This window comes from Heterodontus francisci, unplaced genomic scaffold (assembly GCF_036365525.1).
Source record: "Heterodontus francisci isolate sHetFra1 unplaced genomic scaffold, sHetFra1.hap1 HAP1_SCAFFOLD_739, whole genome shotgun sequence".
Classification (NCBI taxonomy): domain Eukaryota; kingdom Metazoa; phylum Chordata; class Chondrichthyes; order Heterodontiformes; family Heterodontidae; genus Heterodontus; species Heterodontus francisci.
In genome coordinates, this window is record NW_027140934.1 from 196,279 (window position 1) to 215,038 (window position 18,760).

General features: G+C 30.4%; 1 protein-coding gene across 1 annotated transcript in view; it reads right to left on the reverse strand.

Annotated features, from left to right (window-relative positions):
- Nucleotides 1-18,760, reverse strand: part of LOC137361411 (alpha-2-macroglobulin-like protein 1) — a 99,813-nt gene that overhangs the window by 11,909 nt on the left and 69,144 nt on the right. Inside the window, exon 12 of the mRNA XM_068026279.1 lies at nt 17,067-17,076. Coding sequence (XP_067882380.1) covers nt 17,067-17,076 — 10 coding nt within the window. The remainder of the gene's footprint in view (nt 1-17,066; nt 17,077-18,760) is intronic.

Below are 18,760 nucleotides of genomic sequence, written 5' to 3' on the forward strand. Positions count from 1 at the left end.
ATACATTGAGATAAATTACAGGATACATTGAGATAAATTACAGGGATACATTGAGATAAATTACAGGACACATTGAGATAAATTACAGGGATACATTGAGATAAATTACAGGATACATTGAGATAAATTACAGGATACATTGAGATAAATTACAGGGATACATTGAGATAAATTACAGGACACATTGAGATAAATTACGGGGATACATTGAGATAAATTACAGGACACATTGAGATAAATTACAGGATACATTGAGATATATTACAGGGATACATTGAGATAAATTACAGGATACATTGAGATAAATTACGGGGATACATTGAGATAAATTACAGGATACATTGAGATACATTACAGGGATACATTGCGATAAATTACAGGGATACATTGAGATAAATTACAGGATACATTGAGATAAATTACAGGATACATTGAAATAAATTAGAGGGATACATTGAGATAAATTACAGGATACATTGAGATAAATTACTGGATACATTGAGATAAATTACAGTGATACATTGAGATAAATTACGTTGATACATTGAGATAAATTACAGGATACATTGAGATAAATTACAGGATACATTGAGATAAATTACAGGGATACATTGAGATAAATTATGTTGATACATTGAGATAAATTACAGGATACATTGAGATAAATTACAGGAATACATTGAGATAAATTACAGGATACATTTAGATAAATTACAGAATACATTGAGATAAATTACAGGGATACATTGAGATAAATTACGGGATACATTGAGATAAATTACAGGAGACATTGAGATAAATTACGTTGATACATTGAGATAAATTACAGGAATACATTGAGATAAATTACAGGATACATTGAGATAAATTACAGGATACATTGAGATAAATTACAGGGATACATTGAGATAAATTACAGGATACATTGAGATAAATTACAGGATACATTGAGATAAATTACAGGGATACATTGAGATAAATTACAGGATACATTGAGATAAATTACAGGGTACATTGAGATAAATTACAGGGATACATTGAGATAAATTACAGGGTACATTGAGATAAATTACAGGGATACATTGAGATAAATTACAGGGTACATTGAGATAAATTACAGGGATACATTGAGATAAATTACAGGGATACATTGAGATAAATTACAGGGATACATTGAGATAAATTACAGGATACATTGAGATAAATTACAGGATACATTGAGATAAATTACAGGGATACATTGAGATATATTACAGGATACATTGAGATAAATTACAGGATACATTGAGATATATTACAGGATACATTGAGATAAATTACAGGGATACATTGAGATAAATTACAGGACACATTGAGATAAATTACGGGGATACATTGAGATAAATTACAGGATACATTGAGATAAATTACAGGGACACATTGAGATAAATTACAGGATACATTGAGATAAATTACGTTGATACATTGAGATAAATTACAGGATACATTGAGATAAATTACGGGGATACATCGAGATAAATTACAGGATACATTGAGATAAATTACAGCGATACATTGAGATAAATTACAGGGATACATTGAGATAAATTACAGGATACATTGAGATGAATTACAGGATACATTGAGATACATTACAGGATACATTGAGATAAATTACGGGATACATTGAGATAAATTACAGGATACATTGAGATAAATTATGGGGATACATTGCGATAAATTACAGGATACATTGAGATAAATTACAGGGATACATTGAGATAAATTACAGGATACATTGCGATAAATTACAGGATACATTGAGATAAATTACAGGGATACATTGAGATAAATTACAGGATACATTGAGATAAATTACTGGATACATTAAGATAAATTACAGGGTACATTGAGATAAATTACAGGGATACATTGAGATATATTACAGCATACATTGAGATAAATTACAGGATACATTGAGATAAATTACGGGGATACATTGAGATAAATTACAGGATGCTTTGAGATATATTACAGGATACATTGAGATAAATTACAGGATACATTGAGATATATTACAGGATACATTGAGATAAATTACAGGGATACATTGAGATAAATTACAGGACACATTGAGATAAATTACGGGGATACATTGAGATAAATTACAGGATACATTGAGATAAATTACAGGGATACATTGAGATAAATTACAGGGATACATTGAGATAAATTACAGGATACATTGAGATAAATTACAGGGATACATTGAGATAAATTACAGGGATACATTGAGATAAATTACGGGTTACTTTGAGATAAATTACAGGGATACATTGAGATAAATTACAGGATACATTGAGATAAATTACAGGATACATTGAGATAAATTACGGGGATACATTGAGATAAATTACGGGGATACATTGAGATAAAGTACAGGATACATAGAGATAAATTACAGGATACATTGAGATAAATTACAGGGATATATTGAGATTAATTTCAGGGGTACATTGAGATAAATTACGTTGATACATTGAGATAAATTACAGGGATACATTGCGATAAATTACAGGGATACATTGAGATAAATTACAGGATACATTGAGATAAATTGCAGGATACATTGAGATAAATTGCAGGGATACATTGAGATAAATTACAGGATACATTGAGATAAATTACAGGATACATTGAGATAAATTACAGGGATACATTGAGATAAATTACAGGATACATTGAGATATATTACAGGATACATTGAGATAAATTACAGGATACATTGAGATAAATTACAGGGATACATTGAGATATATTACAGGATACATTGAGATAAATTACAGGGGTACATTGAGATAAATTACAGGATACATTGAGATAAGTTACGGGGATACATTGAGATAAATTACAGGGATACATTGAGATAAATTACGTTGATACATTGAGATAAATTACAGGATACATTGAGATATATTACAGGATACATTGAGATAAATTACAGGATACATTGAGATATATTACAGGATACATTGAGATAAATTACAGGGATACATTGAGATAAATTACAGGACACATTGAGATAAATTACGGGGATACATTGAGATAAATTACAGGATACATTGAGATAAATTACAGGGATACATTGAGATAAATTACAGGGATACATTGAGATAAATTACAGGATACATTGAGATAAATTACAGGGATACATTGAGATAAATTACAGGGATACATTGAGATAAATTACGTGATACTTTGAGATAAATTACAGGGATACATTGAGATAAATTACAGGATACATTGAGATAAATTACGGGGATACATTGAGATAAATTACGGGGATACATTGAGATAAAGTACAGGATACATAGAGATAAATTACAGGATACATTGAGATAAATTACAGGGATATAATGAGATGAATTTCAGGGGTACATTGAGATAAATTACGTTGATACATTGAGATAAATTACAGGGATACATTGCGATAAATTACAGGGATACATTGAGATAAATTACAGGATACATTGAGATAAATTGCAGGATACATTGAGATAAATTGCAGGGATACATTGAGATAAATTACAGGATACATTGAGATAAATTACAGGATACATTGAGATAAATTACAGGGATACATTGAGATAAATTACAGGATACATTGAGATATATTACAGGATACATTGAGATAAATTACAGGATACATTGAGATAAATTACAGGGATACATTGAGATATATTACAGGATACATTGAGATAAATTACAGGGGTACATTGAGATAAATTACAGGATACATTGAGATAAGTTACGGGGATACATTGAGATAAATTACAGGGATACATTGAGATAAATTGCAGGATACATTGAGATAAATTGCAGGGATACATTGAGATAAATTACAGGATACATTGAGATAAATTACGGGGATACATTGAGATAAATTACAGGATACATTGAGATAAATTACAGGATACATTGAGATAAATTACAGGGATACATTGAGATAAATTACAGGACACATTGAGATAAATTACAGGGATACATTGAGATAAATTACAGGATACATTGAGATAAATTACAGGATACATTGAGATAAATTACAGGGATACATTGAGATAAATTACAGGACACATTGAGATAAATTACGGGGATACATTGAGATAAATTACAGGACACATTGAGATAAATTACAGGATACATTGAGATATATTACAGGGATACATTGAGATAAATTACAGGATACATTGAGATAAATTACGGGGATACATTGAGATAAATTACAGGATACATTGAGATACATTACAGGGATACATTGCGATAAATTACAGGGATACATTGAGATAAATTACAGGATACATTGAGATAAATTACAGGATACATTGAAATAAATTAGAGGGATACATTGAGATAAATTACAGGATACATTGAGATAAATTACAGTGATACATTGAGATAAATTACGTTGATACATTGAGATAAATTACAGGATACATTGAGATAAATTACAGGATACATTGAGATAAATTACAGGGATACATTGAGATAAATTATGTTGATACATTGAGATAAATTACAGGATACATTGAGATAAATTACAGGAATACATTGAGATAAATTACAGGATACATTTAGATAAATTACAGGATACATTGAGATAAATTACAGGGATACATTGAGATAAATTACGGGATACATTGAGATAAATTACAGGAGACATTGAGATAAATTACGTTGATACATTGAGATAAATTACAGGAATACATTGAGATAAATTACAGGATACATTGAGATAAATTACAGGATACATTGAGATAAATTACAGGGATACATTGAGATAAATTACAGGATACATTGAGATAAATTACAGGGATACATTGAGATAAATTACAGGATACATTGAGATAAATTACAGGGTACATTGAGATAAATTACAGGGATACATTGAGATAAATTACAGGGTACATTGAGATAAATTACAGGGATACATTGAGATAAATTACAGGGTACATTGAGATAAATTACAGGGATACATTGAGATAAATTACAGGGATACATTGAGATAAATTACAGGGATACATTGAGATAAATTACAGGATACATTGAGATAAATTACAGGATACATTGAGATAAATTACAGGGATACATTGAGATATATTACAGGATACATTGAGATAAATTACAGGATACATTGAGATATATTACAGGATACATTGAGATAAATTACAGGGATACATTGAGATAAATTACAGGACACATTGAGATAAATTACGGGGATACATTGAGATAAATTACAGGATACATTGAGATAAATTACAGGGACACATTGAGATAAATTACAGGATACATTGAGATAAATTACGTTGATACATTGAGATAAATTACAGGATACATTGAGATAAATTACGGGGATACATCGAGATAAATTACAGGATACATTGAGATAAATTACAGCGATACATTGAGATAAATTACAGGGATACATTGAGATAAATTACAGGATACATTGAGATGAATTACAGGATACATTGAGATACATTACAGGATACATTGAGATAAATTACGGGATACATTGAGATAAATTACAGGATACATTGAGATAAATTATGGGGATACATTGCGATAAATTACAGGATACATTGAGATAAATTACAGGGATACATTGAGATAAATTACAGGATACATTGCGATAAATTACAGGATACATTGAGATAAATTACAGGGATACATTGAGATAAATTACAGGATACATTGAGATAAATTACTGGATACATTAAGATAAATTACAGGGTACATTGAGATAAATTACAGGGATACATTGAGATATATTACAGCATACATTGAGATAAATTACAGGATACATTGAGATAAATTACGGGGATACATTGAGATAAATTACAGGATGCTTTGAGATATATTACAGGATACATTGAGATAAATTACAGGATACATTGAGATATATTACAGGATACATTGAGATAAATTACAGGGATACATTGAGATAAATTACAGGACACATTGAGATAAATTACGGGGATACATTGAGATAAATTACAGGATACATTGAGATAAATTACAGGGATACATTGAGATAAATTACAGGGATACATTGAGATAAATTACAGGATACATTGAGATAAATTACAGGGATACATTGAGATAAATTACAGGGATACATTGAGATAAATTACGGGTTACTTTGAGATAAATTACAGGGATACATTGAGATAAATTACAGGATACATTGAGATAAATTACAGGATACATTGAGATAAATTACGGGGATACATTGAGATAAATTACGGGGATACATTGAGATAAAGTACAGGATACATAGAGATAAATTACAGGATACATTGAGATAAATTACAGGGATATATTGAGATTAATTTCAGGGGTACATTGAGATAAATTACGTTGATACATTGAGATAAATTACAGGGATACATTGCGATAAATTACAGGGATACATTGAGATAAATTACAGGATACATTGAGATAAATTGCAGGATACATTGAGATAAATTGCAGGGATACATTGAGATAAATTACAGGATACATTGAGATAAATTACAGGATACATTGAGATAAATTACAGGGATACATTGAGATAAATTACAGGATACATTGAGATATATTACAGGATACATTGAGATAAATTACAGGATACATTGAGATAAATTACAGGGATACATTGAGATATATTACAGGATACATTGAGATAAATTACAGGGGTACATTGAGATAAATTACAGGATACATTGAGATAAGTTACGGGGATACATTGAGATAAATTACAGGGATACATTGAGATAAATTACGTTGATACATTGAGATAAATTACAGGATACATTGAGATATATTACAGGATACATTGAGATAAATTACAGGATACATTGAGATATATTACAGGATACATTGAGATAAATTACAGGGATACATTGAGATAAATTACAGGACACATTGAGATAAATTACGGGGATACATTGAGATAAATTACAGGATACATTGAGATAAATTACAGGGATACATTGAGATAAATTACAGGGATACATTGAGATAAATTACAGGATACATTGAGATAAATTACAGGGATACATTGAGATAAATTACAGGGATACATTGAGATAAATTACGTGATACTTTGAGATAAATTACAGGGATACATTGAGATAAATTACAGGATACATTGAGATAAATTACGGGGATACATTGAGATAAATTACGGGGATACATTGAGATAAAGTACAGGATACATAGAGATAAATTACAGGATACATTGAGATAAATTACAGGGATATAATGAGATGAATTTCAGGGGTACATTGAGATAAATTACGTTGATACATTGAGATAAATTACAGGGATACATTGCGATAAATTACAGGGATACATTGAGATAAATTACAGGATACATTGAGATAAATTGCAGGATACATTGAGATAAATTGCAGGGATACATTGAGATAAATTACAGGATACATTGAGATAAATTACAGGATACATTGAGATAAATTACAGGGATACATTGAGATAAATTACAGGATACATTGAGATATATTACAGGATACATTGAGATAAATTACAGGATACATTGAGATAAATTACAGGGATACATTGAGATATATTACAGGATACATTGAGATAAATTACAGGGGTACATTGAGATAAATTACAGGATACATTGAGATAAGTTACGGGGATACATTGAGATAAATTACAGGGATACATTGAGATAAATTGCAGGATACATTGAGATAAATTGCAGGGATACATTGAGATAAATTACAGGATACATTGAGATAAATTACAGGATACATTGAGATAAATTACAGGGATACATTGAGATAAATTACAGGATACATTGAGATATATTACAGGATACATTGAGATAAATTACAGGATACATTGAGATAAATTACAGGGATACATTGAGATATATTACAGGATACATTGAGATAAATTACAGGGGTACATTGAGATAAATTACAGGATACATTGAGATAAGTTACGGGGATACATTGAGATAAATTACAGGGATACATTGAGATAAATTACGTTGATACATTGAGATAAATTACAGGATACATTGAGATATATTACAGGATACATTGAGATAAATTACAGGGATACATTGAGATAAATTACAGAATACATTGAGATATATTACAGGATACATTGAGATAAATTACAGGATACATTGAGATAAATTACAGGGATACATTGAGATAAATCACAGGGATACATTGAGATAAATTACAGGGATACATTGAGATAAATTACAGGATACATTGAGATAAATTACAGGATACATTGAGATAAATTACAGGGATACATTGAGATATATTACAGGATACATTGAGATAAATTACAGGATACATTGAGATAAATTACGGGGATACATTGAGATAAATTACGTTGATACATTGAGATAAATTACAGGATACATTGAGATATATTACAGGATACATTGAGATAAATTACAGGGATACATTGAGATAAATTACAGAATACATTGAGATATATTACAGGATACATTGAGATAAATTACAGGATACATTGAGATAAATTACAGGGATACATTGAGATAAATCACAGGGATACATTGAGATAAATTACAGGGATACATTGAGATAAATTACAGGATACATTGAGATAAATTACAGGATACATTGAGATAAATTACAGGGATACATTGAGATATATTACAGGATACATTGAGATAAATTACAGGATACATTGAGATAAATTACGGGGATACATTGAGATAAATTATAGGATACATTGAGATATATTACAGGATACATTGAGATAAATTACAGGATACATTGAGATAAATTACAGGGATACATTGAAATATATTACAGGATACATTGAGATAAATTACAGGGATACATTGAGAAAAATTATAGGATACATTGAGATAAATTACAGGATACATTGCGATAAATTACAGGGATACATTGAGATAAATTACTTTGATACATTGAGATATATTACAGGATACATTGAGATAAATTACAGGGTACATTGAGATAATTTACAGGATACATTGAGATAAATTACGGGGATACATTGAGATAAATTACAGGATACTTTGAGATAAATTACAGGGATACATTGAGATAAATTACAGGATACATTGAGATAAATTACAGGATACATTGAGATAAATTACGGGGATACATTGAGATAAATCACAGGATACATTGAGATAAATTACAGGGATACATTGAGATAAATTACAGGGATACATTGAGATAAATTACAGGATACATTGAGATAAATTACAGGGATACATTGAGATAAATTACAGGGATACATTGAGATAAATTACGGGATACATTGAGATAAATTACAGGGATACATTGAGATAAATTACAGGATACATTGAGATAAATTACAGGATACATTGAGATAAATTACGGGGATACATTGAGATAAATTACGGGAATACTTTGAGATAAAGTACAGGATACATTGAGATAAATTACGGGGATACATTGAGATAAATTACAGGGATATATTGAGATTAATTTCAGGGGTACATTGAGATAAATTACGTTGATACATTGAGATAAATTACAGGGATACATTGCGATAAATTACAGGGATACATTGAGATAAATTACAGGATACATTGAGATAAATTACAGGATACATTGAGATAAATTACAGGGATACATTGAGATAATTTACAGGATACATTGAGATAAATTACAGGATACATTGAGATAAATCACAGGGATACATTGAGATAAATTACAGGGATACATTGAGATAAATTACAGGTTACATTGAGATATATTACAGGATACATTGAGATAAATTACAGGGATACCTTGAGATATATTACAGGATACATTGAGATAAATTACAGGGATACATTGAGATAAATTACAGGATACATTGAGATAAGTTACGGGGATACATTGAGATAAATTACAGGGATACATTGCGATAAATTACAGGGATACATTGAGATAAATTACAGGATACATTGAGATATATTACAGGATACATTGAGATAAATTACAGGATACATTGAGATAAATCATAGGGATACATTGAGATAAATTACAGGGATACATTGAGATAAAGTACAGGATACATTGAGATATATTACAGGATACATTGAGATAAATTACAGGATACATTGAGATAAATTACAGGGATAAATTGAGATATATTACAGGATACATTGAGATAAATTACAGGGATACATTGAGATAAATTACAGGATACATTGAGATAAGTTACGGGGATACATTGAGATAAATTACAGGGATACATTGAGATAAATTACAGGATACATTGAGATAAATTACAGGGATACATTGAGATAAATTACAGGATACATTGAGATACATTACAGGGATACATTGAGATAAATTAGAGGATACATTGAGATAAATTACAGGATACATTGAGATAAATTACAGGGATACATGGAGATATATTACAGGATACATTGAGATAAATTATTGGATACATTGAGATAAATTACGGGTATACATTGAGATAAATTATAGGATACATTGAGATATATTACAGGATACATTGAGATAAATTACAGGATACATTGAGATAAATTACAGGGATACATTGAGATATATTACAGGATACATTGAGATAAATTACAGGGATACATTGAGATAAATTACAGGATACATTGAGATAAATTACAGGGATACATTGAGATAAATTACGTTGATACATTGAGATATATTACAGGATACATTGAGATAAATTACAGGACACATTGAGATAAATTACGGGGATACATTGAGATAAATTAAAGGATACATTGAGATAAATTACAGGGATACATTGAGATAAATTACATGATACATTGAGATAAATTACAGGGATACATTGAGATAAATTACAGGATACATTGAGATAAATTACAGGGATACATTGAGATAAATTACAGGATACATTGAGATAAATTACAGGAGACATTGAGATAAATTACAGAGATACATTGAGATAAATTACAGGATACATTGAGATAAATTACAGGATACATTGAGATAAATTACAGGGATACATTGAGATAAATTACAGGGATACATTGCGATAAATTTCAGGATACATTGAGATAAATTACAGGGAAACATTGAGATAAATTACAGGGTACATTGTGATAAATTACAGGGATACATTGAGATAAATTACAGGATACATTGAGATAAATTACAGGGATACATTGAGATAAATTACAGGATACATTGAGAAAAATTACAGGGATACATTGAGATAAAATACAGGGATACATTGAGATAAATTACAGGATACATTGAGATAAATTACAGGATACATTAAGATAAATTACGGGATACATTGAGATAAATTACAGGATACATTGAGATATATTACAGTGATACATTGAGATAAATTACAGGATACATTGAGATATATTACAGTGATACATTGAGATAAATTACAGGATACATTAAGATAAATTACGGGATACATTGAGATAAATTACAGGATACATTGAGATATATTACAGTGATACATTGAGCTAAATTACAGGATACATTGAGATCAATTACAGGGATACATTGAGATAAATTACAGGATACATTGAGATAAATTACAGGGACACATTGAGATAAATTACAGGATATATTGAGATTAATTATGGGATACATTGAGATAAATTACAGGGATGCATTGAGATATATTCCAGGATACATTGAGATAAATTACAGGATACATTGAGATAAATTACAGGGATACATTGAGATAAATTACAGGATACATTGCGATAAATTACAGGGATACATTGAGATGAATTACGGGATACATTGAGATAAATTGCAGGATGCATTGAGATAAATTAAAGGATACATTGAGATAAATTACAGGATATATTGAGATAAATTATAGGATACATTGAGATAAATTACAGGGATACATTGAGATAAATTACAGGATACATTGAGATAAATTACAGGATACATTGAGATAAATTACAGGGATACATTGAGATAAATTACAGGATACATTGCGATAAATTTCAGGATACATTGAGATAAATTACAGGGAAACATTGAGATAAATTACAGGGTACATTGTGATAAATTACAGGGATACATTGAGATAAATTACAGGATACATTGAGATAAATTACAGGGATACATTGAGATAAATTACAGGATACATTGAGAAAAATTACAGGGATACATTGAGATAAAATACAGGGATACATTGAGATAAATTACAGGATACATTGAGATAAATTACAGGATACATTAAGATAAATTACGGGATACATTGAGATAAATTACAGGATACATTGAGATATATTACAGTGATACATTGAGATAAATTACAGGATACATTGAGATATATTACAGTGATACATTGAGATAAATTACAGGATACATTAAGATAAATTACGGGATACATTGAGATAAATTACAGGATACATTGAGATATATTACAGTGATACATTGAGATAAATTACAGGATACATTGAGATCAATTACAGGGATACATTGAGATAAATTACAGGATACATTGAGATAAATTACAGGGACACATTGAGATAAATTACAGGATATATTGAGATTAATTATGGGATACATTGAGATAAATTACAGGGATGCATTGAGATATATTCCAGGATACATTGAGATAAATTACAGGATACATTGAGATAAATTACAGGGATACATTGAGATAAATTACAGGATACATTGCGATAAATTACAGGGATACATTGAGATGAATTACGGGATACATTGAGATAAATTGCAGGATGCATTGAGATAAATTAAAGGATACATTGAGATAAATTACAGGATATATTGAGATAAATTATAGGATACATTGAGATAAATTACAGGGATACATTGAGATAAATTACAGGATACATTGAGATAAATTACAGGGATACATTGAGATAAATTACAGGATACATTGAGATAAATTACAGGGATGCATTGAGATAAATTGCAGGATACATTGAGATAAATTACGGGGATACATTGAGATAAATTACAGGATACATTGAGATAAATTACAGGGATGCATTGAGATAAATTACGGGATAAATTGAGATGAATTACAGGATACATTGAGATGAATTGCAGGATACATGGAGATGAATTACGGGATACATTGAGATAAATTACGGGATACATTGAGATAAATTACAGGGATACATTGAGATGAATTACAGGATTCATTGAGATAAATTACGGGATACATTGAGATGAATTACAGGATACATTGAGATAAATTACAGGGATACATTGAGATAAATTACGGGATAAATTGAGATGAATTACAGGATACATTGAGATGAATTGCAGGATACATGGAGATGAATTACGGGATACATTGAGATAAATTACGGGATACATTGAGATAAATTACGGGGATTCATTGATATAAATTACGGGATACATTGAGATAAATTACAGGATACATTGAGATAAATTACAGGAATAATTGTGATAAATTACGGGATACATTGAGATATATTACAGGGATACATTGAGATAAATTACGGGATACATTGAGATATATTACAGGGATACATTGAGATAAATTACAGGTTACATTGGGATATATTACAGGGATACATTGAGATAAAATACTGGATACATTGAGAGAAATTACAGGATACATTGAGATAAATTAGGGGATACATTGAGATATATTACGGGGATACATTGAGATAAATTACAGGGATACATTGAGATAAATTACAGGATACATTGAGATATATTACAGGGATACATTGAGATAAATTACGGGATACACTGAGATAAAGTACAGGATACATTGAGATAAATTATAGGATACATTGAGATAAATTACAGGATACATTGAGATATATTACGGGGATACATTGAGATAAATTATAGGGATACATTGAGATAAATTACAGGATACATTGAGATAAATTACAGGGATACATTGAGATAAATTACAGGATACATTTAGATAAATTACAGGATACATTGAGATAAATTACGGGATACACTGAAATAAATTACAGGGATACATTGAGATAAATTACGGGATACATTGAGATAAATTACAGGATACATTAAGATAAATTACGGGATACATTGAGATAAATTACAGGATACATTGAGATATATTACAGTGATACATTGAGATAAATTACAGGATACATTGAGATCAATTACAGGGATACATTGAGATAAATTACAGGATACATTGAGATAAATTACAGGGACACATTGAGATAAATTACAGGATATATTGAGATTAATTATGGGATACATTGAGATAAATTACAGGGATGCATTGAGATATATTCCAGGATACATTGAGATAAATTACAGGATACATTGAGATAAATTACAGGGATACATTGAGATAAATTACAGGATACATTGCGATAAATTACAGGGATACATTGAGATGAATTACGGGATACATTGAGATAAATTGCAGGATGCATTGAGATAAATTACAGGATACATTGAGATAAATTACAGGATATATTGAGATAAATTATAGGATACATTGAGATAAATTACAGGGATACATTGAGATAAATTACAGGATACATTGAGATAAATTACAGGGATACATTGAGATAAATTACAGGATACATTGAGATAAATTACAGGGATGCATTGAGATAAATTGCAGGATACATTGAGATAAATTACGGGGATACATTGAGATAAATTACAGGATACATTGAGATAAATTACAGGGATGCATTGAGATAAATTACAGGATACATTGAGATGTATTACAGGATACATTGAGATGAATTACAGGATTCATTGAGATAAATTACGGGATACATTGAGATGAATTACAGGATACATTGAGATAAATTACAGGGATACATTGAGATAAATTACGGGATAAATTGAGATGAATTACAGGATACATTGAGATGAATTGCAGGATACATTGAGATGAATTACGGGATACATTGAGATACATTACGGGATACATTGAGATAAATTACGGGGATTCATTGATATAAATTACGGGATACATTGAGATAAATTACAGGATACATTGAGATAAATTACAGGAATAATTGTGATAAATTACGGGATACATTGAGATAAATTACAGGGATACATTGAGATGAATTACGGGATACATTGAGATAAATTACAGGATACATTGAGATAAATTACGGGATACATTGAGATATATTACAGGGATACATTGCGATAAATTACGGGGATACATTGAGATAAATTACAGGATACATTGAGATAAATTACAGGAGACATTGAGATAAATTACAGGAGACATTGAAATATATTACAGGGATACATTGAGATAAATTACGGGGATACATTGAGATAAATTACAGTGATACATTGAGATAAATTACGGGGAAACATTGAGATAAATTACAGGATACATTGAGATAAATTACGGGGATACATTGAGATAAATTACAGGATACATTGAGATAAATTACAGGGATACATTGAGATAAATTACGGGGATACATTGAGATAAATTACAGGATACATTGAGATAAATTACGGGGAAACATTGAGATAAATTACAGGATACATTGAGATAAATTACGGGGATACATTGAGATAAATTACGGGATACATTGAGATAAATTACGGGATACATTGAGATATATTACAGGGATACATTGAGATAAATTACGGGGATACATTGAGATGAATTACAGGATACATTGAGATAAATTACAGGAGACATTGAGATAAATTACATGATACATTGAGATAAATTACAAGATACATTGAGATAAATTACAGGATACATTGCGATAAATTACAGGATACATTGAGATAAATTACAGGGATACATTGAGATAAATTACAGGGATACATTGAGATAAATTACAGGATACATTGAGATAAATTATAGCATACATTGAGATAAATTACGGGATACATTGAGATAAATTATGGGATACATTGAGATAAATTACAGGGAGACATTGAGATAAATTACAAGATACATTGAGATAAATTACGGGATACATTGAGATAAATTATGGGATACATTGAGATAAATTACAGGAGACATTGAGATAAATTACAGGGGATACATTGAGATAAATTACAGGGATACATTGAGATAAAATTACAGGATACATTGAGATAAATTACAGGAGACATTGAGATAAATTACATGATACATTGAGATAAATTACAGGATACATTGAGATAAATTACGGGGATACATTGAGATAAATTACAGGATACATTGAGATAAATTACAGGATACATTGAGATAAATTACAGGGATAAATTGAGATAAATTACAGGATACATTGAGATAAATTACGGGATACATTGAGATAAATTATGGGATACATTGAGATAAATTACAGGGAGACATTGAGATAAATTACAGGATACATTGAGATAATTACGGGATACATTGAGATAAATTATGGGATACATTGAGATATATTGCAGGGATACATTGAGATAAATTACGGGATACATTGAGATAAATTACAGGGATACATTGAGATAAATTACAGGTTACATTGAGATAAATTACGGGATACATTGAGATATATTACAGGGATACATTGAGATAAATTACAGGGATACATTGAGACTAAATTACAGGATACATTGAGATAAATTTACAGGATACATTGAGATAAATTACAGGAGACATTGACGACTATATTACAGGATACATTGAGATGAATTACAGGATACATTGAGATAAATTACAGGATACATTGAGATAAATTACAGGATACATTGAGATATATTACAGGGATAAATTGAGATAAATTACAGGATACATTGAGATAAATTACAGGATACATTGAGATAAATTGCAGGAGACATTGAGATGAATTACAGGGAAACATTGAGATAAATTACAGGATACATTGAGATAAATTACAGGGCTACATTGAGATAAATTACAGGATACATTTAGATGAATTACAGGATACATTGAGATAAATTACAGAGATACATTGAGATTAAATTACAGGATACATTGAGATAAATTACAGGGCTACATTGAGATAAATACAGGATACATTGAGATGAATTACAGGATACATTGAGATAAATTACAGGATACATTGAGATAAATAAAATTACAGGGACACATCTGAGATAAATTACAGGATACATTGAGATAAATTACAGGAGACATTGAGATCGAATTACAGGGATACATTGAGATAAATTACAGGATACATTGAGAAAATTACAGGAGACATTGAGATGAATTACAGGGAAACATTGAGATAAATTACAGGATACATTGTGATAAATTACAGGAGACATTGAGATAAATTACAGGAGACATTGAGATGAATTACAGGGAAACATTGAGATAAATTACAGGATACATTGTGATAAACTACAGGAAGGAACAATTGAGATATATTACAGGTCACATTGAGATAAATTACAGGATACATTGAGATAAATTACAGGAGACAATTGAGATGAATTACAGGGAAACATTGAGATAAATTACAGGATACATTGTGATAAATTACCAGGAGACATTGAGATATATTACACGGGATACATTCCCACATCCACCCTGTCAAGATCCTCAGGATCTTATATGTTTCAATCAAGATGCCTCTTACTCTTCTAAGTTCCAGTGGATACAGGCCTAGTCTGTCCAATCTTTCCCTCGTAAGACAACCCACCCATTCCATGTATTAATCTAGTAAACCTTCCTCTGTACTGCCTCCAACACATTTACATCCTTCCTTAAATAAGGAGACCCGTACTGTACACAATACCCCAGATGTGGTCTCACCAATGCCCCTGTGTAACTGAAGCATAACCTCCCTACTTTTATATTCAATTCCCCTCGTGATAAACAATAACATTCTATTAGCTTTCCTAATTACATTCTGTACCTGCATACTAACCATTTGTGATTCATGCACTAGGACACCCAGATCCCTCTGCATCTCCGAGCTCTGCAATCTCTCACCATTTAGATAAATATGCTGCCTTTTTATTCTTCCTGACAAAATGAACAATTTTGCACTTTCCCCCACATTATACTCCATTTGCCAGGTCTTTTTCCCACTCACTCAACCTATCTATATCCCTTTGTAGCCCCCTTATGTCCTCTTCACAACTTATTTTCCTACCTATCTTTGTGTCATCAGCAAATTTAGCAACCGTACTTTCGGGTCCCTTCATCCAAGTCATTAATATAAATTGTAAAATGTTGAGGCCCCAGCACAGATCCCTGTGGCACATCACTCGTTGCCAACCAGAAAATGACCCATTATGCCTACTCTCTGTTTCCTGTTAGCTAGCCAATCTTCTATCCATGCCAATATGTTACCCCTTACACCATGAGCTTTTATTTTCCGCAATAACCTTTGATGTGGCACTTTATCAAATGACTTCTGGAAATCTAAGTACAATACATCCACAAGATCCCCTTTATCCACAGCACATGTTACTCCCTCAAAGAACTCCAATAAATTGGTTAAACATGATTTCCCTTTCACAAAACCATGTTGACTCTGTCTGATTACCTTGAATTGTTTCTAAATGCCCTGCTATAAACATCTTTAATAACAGCTTCTAACATTTTCCCTAAGACAGATGTTAAGCTAACTGGCTTGTAGTTTCCTGCTTTCTCTCTCCCTCCCTTTTTTGAATAAAGGAGTTACATTCACTATTTTCCAATCTACGGAACATTCCCCCAAATCTGGGGGAATTTTGGAAAATTTAAATGAATGCAATCAATTATCTCACTGGCCACTTCTTTTAACACCCTAGGATGAAGTCCATCAGGACCTGGGGACTTA